Below are 10,911 nucleotides of genomic sequence, written 5' to 3'. Positions count from 1 at the left end.
CACAGAAATTCGTAGCCTTATGGACAAATAACAAGAACACCCCCCAAACAAACAAGAACCCCCCCCCCCCCCAAAAAAAAATAAATAAAATAAATAAAACCAAACAAAACCAAAAAAACAAAACAAACACACACCCCAAAAAAACAAAACAAAACAAACAAAACAACAACCAAAGAACCAAAACCAAAAAAAACAAAAAAGCAACAACAACAAAAAACAATAACCCCCCCACCAAAAAAAACAAAACAACAACAACAAATATAAAATACTCTTGTAAAGATCCTAGATTCTCATTCCCGGTCATAGGTTTTCACAGTAAGATCACTAATATATTAATACGTACTTAATTTACTTTGCTGAAGCGTAAAGTAAATCATTTTTTTTTTTTTTTTCATAAACATTTTTGCTCAATCTTGACCAAATAGATACATTTACCGTTACATTCTCCCCAAGTTTACTTTCAGTTCCACCTGCATCACGTGACCTGGTGTCGGGTCATGCTGCTAATTATGTGTGCGTGTTTGTATGTACAACAGGTAATAGTTTGCTTGTGCCGGTGTTTGCGTAAGAACTGCGTCGATAAGTGACAGGGGCTGCCCCGCAATGACCCAACAAGACAGATCAATATATCTGAGACATGCGCAGTGCGATCCTACCAGGTGAGGGAGCGAGCGAAAGCCAAGCAAAGCGGCGCGAGTGAGATAGTCTGTCACATTGACACTGTTACCTACAGAGCTATTTGTGTAGTCACCGCCGGTAGCGAGCACACGGGCTTTGGAGCTAATGGATACGAGGGAGCATGGATACAACTAGTCGCGAAGAGGATCCAGGATTGAAATCTCCATTTGACATCGTGTTGAGGGGTGGATACCCGTGGGGGTTTAATCTTAGGGGTGGGGCCAGGGAGAGTACCCCCCTACAAGTTTGTGAGGTGAGTGGACGCTACTCCAAGGGGGGCAGGTCAGCTGATTTGATTAGAGCGCGTGGTGTCGTCTGACAGTTTGCAAGTTGATCAAACTTCTTTTTATGACTAAGTTATGTATGCATAATGTAAATATTTCATATACAGTCATCAAGATTGACTGACACGTATATCTTCAACACACTGACAGTTTGTGAATTAGAAAATATGAACCAAATTTGTATATGTTATAAGATGTATATTTTGGTATTGCAGCAATATTTACTATATTGCCCGAGGAAAACTGACAGCACTTGAGTTAAAGTAAATATAGCATTTCATATACAGTCATCAAGATTGACTGACACGTATATCTTCAACACACTGACAGTTTGTGAATTAGAAAATATGAACCAAATTTGTATATGTTATAAGATGTATATTTTGGTATTGCAGCAATATTTACTATATTGCCCGAGGAAAACTGACAGCACTTGAGTTAAAGTAAATATAGCACTTAACTTTAAGGGAAAGTGATAGTATGCCTAACTTGGGTTGCAAACATATCTTAAAAAGATTGTTTCCCACTTCTACCGGGTAATATGGAATGACTTTTTTGTGCTTGCCTGAAGTCCAACAAGGGTATGGTTTTGCTTCATGGGAACTTATAAACTAATTTAATAATTAATAATGCCTATGTCTGAATTCTACTTCTTTGTAGATTGACATATATCAGTTATTGATCTCACATTTCAGGGATCACAAAGGTGCATTAATATCTCAGTCTGGATTAAAACATTAATATTATATTCAATGAAATTGTCCAACTGTTTTGTCTTAGTGAATTGTTTATTATTTCATATTCTTACCCTAACCAGTTTCAAATGTTATGCTTTTACTATGAGTAAGGGGTTTTGTTCCGAGAATAGATAAAGCTAACACACTTTCTATAACTTCAATAGTACCTAAAATATTCTATTCAACAGTTTCTGGTCTATTGAAGCAACAACTCTACTTGCTAAAAAGAGATTTGTAAAGACGTTTTCAGGGTAAAATGCATGACCTTTGCTGTAGGATTTTATTATTCCGTTTATGGGCCTCTCGTGTTTTATTTGATCCCCCAAGCCCCCCATTGTCATTGGGCTAGAACAGAATGTTCCCGTTTAAACATATTGGCAATGTAAATATGTTTTCGTCTCTGGTTAATTCAGGATTAACATAGCTTGAGGTTTGGAAAAACATAGGCAATACAGTCTATGGTACATGCCTTAACATGGAGTGGTGTATATATGTTGTATTTCCCTTCAAACATACTACCGTATATCGCTGTGTATAAGGCGACCCCACGTATAAGACGACCCCCCTGTACACGCCTTAAAAATCAACCCCAAATCCTATACTCCGTGTATAAGGCGACCGGGAATGAAACACATCACAAGTCTGACTGATATAGAAGCTTTAACGTGCGCTTTCCGACTGTAGCGTATTTCGCACACGGACATCACAAGTTAGTTAGTTAGTTGGTTACTTTGGAGATTTAACGTGCGCTTTCCGACTGATGCATATTTCGCACACATCACAAGTGCGCACACAAACCTTATATATGAAAAAAAAAATATGTGAGATCTTCGACTCCGTGTATAAGACGACCCCCCTTCTTAGCCCCCTCATTTTAGGTACGAAAAACTCGCCTTATACACAGCGATATACGGTAATATGATTATCAGGCTTCACATGACCATATCTCCTAACACAGGATTGAGATTGTAAGAAAAATATAAAAAACCCATGCATTATTAAGAGTTTTGAGCGTGTGATATGTTTATGGCATGGAATTTGACAGATATGTGTTAAGTTATTAAAAGCTTAAATTGTTTAGATAGCTGACTGGAAGGTGAATATCTAGAAAGGGATTTATCTAGACCTTCACAGAGGCAGATTTTTAGCCTCATGTTTGCAGAAAATGTCTTAAAATTCCCAAACTGGAAGTTAAGATTTGCCATGTTGATTAGTCATAACTATTGTTATGATTTTGTATTCACTGATAACAGGACCAATAGAGAAGAGGCGGGATTTCTGTATTGAAGACAACGTTTTAATATCTCTGAATTTTAAGAAATAAAAACTTAGAAAAATCCCATTTTGGCACAAATTAAATGTACACAATTTGCCTTCCAAGGGCACATAATTTGGAATCAGATGGGTCCCTGCGAGGGAATTACCTGAGTACCGTGTATTTCAATACATGTCTGCATTGTGTGTGTCTTCCTTTGAGTACACATATTGTTCATCGCAAGTTAGTTATAGATAATAATGAACAAACATGGATCAGCTGGAAAACATTGACCCTGAGCCATCTTCATGAACATATACAGTAAGTCATGAACACATATACAGTAAGTCATTAAGATATATTCAGTAAAACACGAAATCTATACAGTAAATTATTAAGATATGTGGAGTAAATCATGAACATATATGCAGTAAGTCATGAACATATATGGAGTAAATCATGGACATGTATGTAGTAAATCATGATCATGCATGCAGTAAATCATGAACATGTATGCAGTAAATCATGAACATATAAAGTAAATCAATGAACATAAATGCAGTAAATCATGAACATATATGGAGTAAACAAATGAACGTATATGCAGTAAATAATGAACATATATGCAGTAAATCATCAACATATATGCAGTAAATCATGAACATATATAAAGTAAATCAATGAACATATATGGAGTAAATCAATGAACGTATATGCAGTAAATCATGAACATATATCTAGTGAATTCTTGTTGCTGGTCCTTGGATTCATAGAAAAAACATTATGTAGAGTGTGAAATAATGTGGCTGCTGAACTTTGCTTGGAATTTATGTTGCCAAGAACACTGTGATGATATTGGAGTGTTTACTAAAACATACATTGGGCCTGCATGGTAGCCTAGTGGTTACAGCATTTGCTAATCACAATGAAGACCCAGGTTCAATTCCTACATTGGTAAAATGTATATCTGGTGTCCCTGACTGATCTTGCTGGGAAAACATAATCACCCACTCACAGAAACACACATAATGCTAACAAGGCAATAGTTCATGAGGATCCTGAATTTGGATGTTCCTTGATTCTGTGTGAGTGAGTATGGTTTTTCCCCTGCTTGTAACAATATTCCATCAATATCACAATGGGGGACACCAGAAATGGGCTTCACACATTTTACCCATGTGGGGAATTAAACCCGGGCCTTCAGAGAGATGAGCGACTGCTTTTACCACTAGGCTGCCCCACCGCCCTTGCTTGATTCTGATTTATCAATCAGAGGTATCAAATGACAATAACTACAGTCAAGTCTCTTTAATCCGACACTCGTTAATCCGACACTCGGCTTTATCCGACACAAATGATGGGAACCGATTGATTCAGTGCTATTTAGTCCCGTTAATCCGACATTCTTGCACTCCCACTCCGACACACCTAATTTGCAACGAATTGCCGAAATCACTCATTAATCCGACACAGTGATCAGCGTACTCCGTGGTCATCTGACCGCGAGTACACAACCCCGTGTTTTGACACGCACTGGCTGCAGAGATTAACTTAACAATTAACAGGAAAAGCTATTCAAACCTGTATGTACAAAGCTATACAAATGTAGTTTACAAATTGAAGCCAGATAAATGTGCATGAAGCCAGTTTAAAATACGAACAGGTATATAAAACATGGTCGACTCACCATGGTCGACTGGTATGTAAACAAGAAAGCATGGATGACTTCATTAATATTCAAAGCCTGGCTACTGATCTTGGATCGGAAAATTAGATTGGAGCAACGCCACGTGGTATTGCTGTTGGACAACGCAATATTAATATTTCGTTTTTAATGATTTTATTACAAGGTACACACGGTTATTATCTATCGTGAAGTCGTCCGATTTTCGATCACAAATCACTTAATTTCGTTAATCCGACATACTCGTTAATCCGACACAATCATGTGCAACCAACGATGTCGGATTAACGAGACTTGACTGTACCTCTGGTTGAAACAGCTGATTTGACTCCTTCATCATCGCAGAAGCTAACTTTTGTAGAAAAGTACTTCTTTCTCGGTCATTGTCGGAAGACATTATATAAATATAATAATAAATACAATTACTTGCTAAAGCACTTGGTTCCAACTTAAAAAAAGAGGTATCTAATCTATGGTGAGACTACCTCAAATTTCACAGTAGGATTTAATTGCTAGAGGTGAAACGATACATCGGTGCACTGGTGCATAGTGAGTTTTTATGTGCCGATACAATACATGATACATTTCTGCTGTATCGATACAAGATGATACACCTGCTAAAATACATTACTGCTCGTTTAATGACACCCAGGCGGTTTTGTCAGTCAAAAATTGCAAAATCTGTTGTAATTAAGTTCACTACTAAAAACAGCATTAACGAACATGTGTCTACAGCTAGCTTTTCCTTTTGAACCTGCTCTGAAATATTTATAGTCAAGACATTTCCCGCAATTTGACGTATATATCTATATCGCGATACATATATCGTTTACCTTTGTATCGTGACCTCGCTGTATCGTTTCACCTCTATTAATTGCATGTATGAGTGTTTGTAAAACATGTGAAATATAGAAAAACTTAATCAAATTGAAATTAAAACACCTAATAATACATTTTCATGGTGACCATAAGTCAATTTCTTGAATCTATCCCAAGTCGGCTTCAAATATTCCGCCAGTGCAAGTAGAAAACAATCTCGACAGGGAAAGCTTTTCTGTATTCCAACTGAATGTTTAATTTGGCTGTGTAAATTTGTGTCAAATTAGGAAGTCCTCCTGGCTGCTGCTGTCGTGGGGTGATTAATCATGCTCAGGTGTTGAGTCCTCCCAAGCGAGGGTTAGTCTTCTTAAGTGCACAAACATCTTCGCTTGAAACTAGGGGAGGGGTTTTCCTCCAGTATGACTGAGAATTTCCTAGGAATGTTGTTGAAAATCAACACCTTATTGTTGATATGCTGACGCAGCATTATATACTATCGCCCCGGGGAATGTAGTGTATTGGTAATTTTTGTTTGTTTGCATTTTTGATAATTTAAGAATTGTAGCACCGTTTAACCCAAGGTGTAAATAATGTTGGTTTCTGGTTCCAATGACCTGTCTGATCCTATAGGCTAAAAAAATAGTCTTGGTTCTCAGGCACCGCTTGCATCATCATAAAGTTTGCTGCACGTTTCATTTTTATTTCCATTTATATAAAAATCAAAAAAAATCCAACGGTAGTCAAATACTGTATTCCAGTATTTTTCTCATCAAGGAATACATTTATGTAGGGAAGCCCTTTCCCAGGTTGATTGTAAACAACTGTTTATCTGGTTGCTGGTTACTAGTAATTAGTGTTTGGTGTAACATTTATCAAAGAATACATTTAAGGTTAGAATCGATACTTTTTACTTTGTGTGCGATTGTGATCAATACTTGTATCGAGAAGTGAAAAATCACGATCCACCGATGCATCAGTGTATAATCCCACTACTAGTGGTTAAAGCGTTCGCTTGTCATGCTGAAGACCCGGGTTTGATTCCCGACATGGGTACAATGTGATATTACTGGAATATTGCTAAAAGCTCCCTAAAACAAGACTCACCCACTTACTTTTAAGCTGCATGTAATATAAACTCTGTATATTTGCCCATAGAAATATGTTGTGTATCTGCTTGTAAAGAAAAGGTTTATGTAAACATCTACTTTACATATATTCAATTTCTGATCCAGTGTGTTGGGAAGGTGAAGCTAGCAGGATGTCGTGCTGAAAGGTTAAATTGTCATGAAATGAATAGCGTCATGCTCCGACCAGGATATGGAATGAGGAGAGTTAAGATTTGAAGTTTTCATTGCTACTGAAATTAAATGAGTTTTAGAGATGGGTGGACGGGATTCTCTGACAGCTGGTCAACCATATTTCTTACTTGAGTCACAGACTCATTCCAGTTGGGTTCTGCAGTTGGTAGACAAAACAGTAATATTATTTACAAAGCCAGATCAAATATTTTTAAGTGTTTTATGGAGTTTTGTGCTAATAATATCAAATCCAGGGTAGGAAATAACTGACAACTGACTGGCAGGTTAAATTTAAATTTCCATGTCCACATCATTATCAGTGATTCAAGAAGCCAGCTGCAGTTTTAACTGCAAGGCAGAATGACTTTCATGTGAGTGAATGAATGAATGAATGAATGAATGAATGAACCTTCAGAAAGTATCCACTAACAACATTTGAAAAGTTTGTTATTTTATGTTTTGTTGTGTGCAAGGTTACCATGAATACTGAAAAGAATGCTTTTTATGTGATGTTTGTTATAACCACATTCATCGTGTTCCTGGTCGATCACTGATCAATAAGTGATCACTTTTTCAACCAGCAATCACAAAGTATGGCACTTATAAATGTCCATTTATGTTAATTAAGTCATAGTTTCTAGTTGTGACCTCAAAGTAAATTTAAACTTACCCTCTGTAAAACTGGTTCTGCAATACCTCCCTTTTATACATTACATCTATGACAGTAGGCATAGTCTTGTTCCTATGTTGTTTGAAACATTTCACTGCTTCATTTACATTAACATATCAGCCTGTATAGTTTAGCATTAACTCTATCCTACTGACAAAGGCCTAGGGAGTAGGCCTGAAATGTCATTTCAAACAATAAGTAGGTTGTTATCCATAGAAGTTTCATGTCTTTACATCTGTTCAGTTACAATATACAAGTGGTGCTCCCTGACGAATTGTCCTACATCCAAATGTCATTGTAATACTGGCCTCATGGCCACATATACAAAATGAATATGTCTGTCTGTCTGTCTTCCCAGGCTAAATATTCTCTTCAGATTGCCAAATGAAGATTTAGAGTTATATAGTTTTTGCTATCAACATGTTCATTAATGGTGAAATTTGAACTCTGCCAATGAAACCTGATCTAACGTGACAAGATTATTATCAGACCCAAAAAAATACCAAAAATTATCTCCCTTGATCAATAACTTGCCTATCAGGTTTTGCTAGATGTTTGTGTTTAAGGAAGGTTTTACTGTCTTTAAAACTTAAAATCATGTCTCATTTATCGTCCTTTTATATCTCAGAATAGTACCTGCCTTTAAAGAGGCCCATTTTGTAACAGTGAGTGGTCCCATTGCTTGACTGTACCGCTTGCTGCAGAAAGGCTATTGTCCCCGAACAAATGCTTACTTCTGTGTGAAGTCCATTGACAGTGTGTAGTCGTCTGTCATGTCCATGGCGAAGGTCGTGATGAACTCTGATCACATGTCCCTGTCAAATGCTATTAGCTCCATTGTCCAGTTTGACTTGGACGTGACTTCTTGTGGAGGGGAGGGGATGTCATGGCTTGACCGTCCTGACCTGGCTGTTACAGCCCTCTGGATACTCTTATCATCATGATAGCAAAGTAGGGCTGGGGCGAGTCCAAATCTACTACCTGGGTACCCGACCCCCTATTACCCGACCCTACCCGGGTACCCACTGTAGGTCTCAAGAGTTGGGAACAAAATGTCTGATTGGGAATTGTTTTACCCCGCCTGGCAAATACTATTTAGATACCTGTATCAAACAATCAGATCATGTGTACACTGAAGTTGACTGAAACTTTTATCTTTACTCAAATATATACAAGTCAGAAGGAATGTGTGCATCGTCAGAAAGAAATGCGAACATTGGCGACTTGTAGTGTAACGACTGAGCTATAGTGAGTTTTTGTCATTAAACAATATATCACGTGACTTGCCACGGGTCTGGATAGTACTATGGGTACCGGGTCCTACTCAGGACATACCCAACCCGAATACCCGGTTATCCTCCAAGCCCTATTGCAAAGGAATGTACAACTGGCAAATTTTGGATAGGAATAGCAGGGCTGCAACTTAACCTTTCTGAAATATGTACTAGCCTGAAAGAAAAGGCACCCCTAAACAGCCTGAAATTTGACCTGCCTTAAGTTTTGCGTCAACAAACTGACTTAGGTTATTGTGGCTATCTTCTGGAGTATCCTCCTTTTGATTGTAATAAAGATACTCAACCCATTCACAGCTTTGTTTTAGGACAGATTTGGAAGGCACGTATTAGAATGTCAAATGACAGTTTGGATTGAGAGAAATTCTGTGCTGTTAGTTTGGTTTGTTTGTTTGTTGTTTTATGCCGCACTCAGCAATATTCTAGCTAAATGATGGCGGTCTGTAAATAATGGAGTCTGGACCTGATAATCCAGTGATTGACATCATGAGCATCGATCTACGCAATTGGGATACGATGACATGCATCATGTGCTGTTTGTGATAATAAAGGTCATATTGATGTCACTGCTGAAATGAAGCTATGGTGGCGAATGGGTCCAGGGTATTTAATGTAATAAGGTGGAGATATGATACACCATGTTAATCGAGGATTGGTTGATTCTGAGTCATCATGCTTGGATGCTGCTCCTAACAACAATCACTGGTTTATCTGATCCAGACATACATATAGCAGGCAGACGTCATTAGGAGGAGTATGGCTGAGTGTGGCATTAAGTAAGAATGGTGCCGAAGCGATATTTAGGTGTTATCTCATCACAATCATTCCCTCATTCATCTTCCCGAGGCAAGGGATTTAACTGACTGTAAAAGTCCAGTTTCCACCCTTGCATAACTTGGCTGGAATTTATGAGCTCACCAGTGTCTATTACGAGTTATTTCTAGTCTGTGTCCCTTCTATTGACCAATCAGATTCCACCTCTCATATCTCTTGCATAAGGTCAAATAAAATGGCGTCGCCAAGTGAAGACGATCTGATTGATAATCAACTTCTATATTGTAATAAAACGGGTCTTACTTTGCGAAGTGCATCAAATCATGTGAGCACCTTGATTAAAAACATGACAAGGTTTGAAAATATCTGTTGACGCTAAGATGTTGGTACACATGCTTTGCAAATCCTAATCAACCGAAATCTGCACAACAGTTTACAAACCTGAGGTCGATTTTGTTACAGGATTTAGTCAAAATATCAATCCATAATACCAGCCTAGTTCGTGAAGAGTGGAAACTGGACTTTTATAGTCAGTTCACTTCCTTGCCTCTGGAAGATGTCCCTCTTTCTTTCCCGATGAAGCCAGTCCAAATATCGGGTCCAGTGTTTATGCAGGGTCAATAAGCAGCTAGCCACAATGGCTGTTTTAGGTGTGAATGATAGTTTAAGTCAATCCTCAACTGTGACCTAGCTAATTGGCTTAGATCTGGCAAATGAGTTCTCAGTTAGTTCTGTCCATGCTTACACAGTAAGGGTTCTTAAGTTATTTTCTTGAGAATCTTGTGCAACGATAGTTTGTTACTGAAGCCTTTTGTTTTATTTTGATTACTGGTAATTTTCAAAACAGTGGTTGAAATAAAAAAGCATACAAATTTCAAAAAGATTTATTTTAGTAATTTCAGAAGTGTGGTAGGTTGGAGAAATGAGAAGGACGAAAGAAATATTCTTCATGTACTTTGAGGGTGTCTGTGATTGACAAGTATGATCATTCAAATTTCTGTGAGATTTCTCTACGGTGGGAAGAAAAATACAACATATCTTCACATTAAGGTTTTATTCCAATTTTCTGTCATGTTAAGTCTATTGTCTATAAGTTGGCGGGGATATAGAAACGGCGTCCGTCCGTCATGTTTCGTTTCCGGAACATAACTCAGAAACCATTCAATATTTTTTCATGAAACTTATGCAGGTCTGTCAAGTACATGCTGAACTGGTGTCTTGTGCTATTTAGAAATTTTATAAATTTTATTTTTTTACATTTCTATGGCAACAAGATGGACTAAGGTTCTGTGAGGGAAGGGTTCGTGTACGGAGCATAACTCATAAACCGTTCAATATTTTTTCATCAAACTTTGCAGGTTTGTCAAGTACATGCTGAACTGGTGCCTTTTCCTATTGAGAAATTTTAGAGATTTTTATT

General features: G+C 37.6%; 1 protein-coding gene across 1 annotated transcript in view; it reads left to right on the top strand.

The window, feature by feature from the left end:
- Nucleotides 1-522: 522 nt before the first annotated feature.
- Nucleotides 523-10,911, top strand: part of LOC124149634 (serine-rich adhesin for platelets-like) — a 230,381-nt gene continuing 219,992 nt past the window's right edge. Inside the window, exon 1 of the mRNA XM_046521359.2 lies at nt 523-931. Coding sequence (XP_046377315.2) covers nt 800-931 — 132 coding nt within the window. The 5' untranslated portion in view covers nt 523-799. The remainder of the gene's footprint in view (nt 932-10,911) is intronic.

The sequence above is a fragment of the Haliotis rufescens genome, unplaced genomic scaffold (genome assembly GCF_023055435.1).
Source record: "Haliotis rufescens isolate VD_foot unplaced genomic scaffold, xgHalRufe1.0.p SCAF_7, whole genome shotgun sequence".
Classification (NCBI taxonomy): Eukaryota; Metazoa; Mollusca; class Gastropoda; order Lepetellida; family Haliotidae; genus Haliotis; species Haliotis rufescens.
Note: the sequence above shows the minus strand (reverse complement) of the source record. Positions and strands in the feature narration are given on the sequence as shown.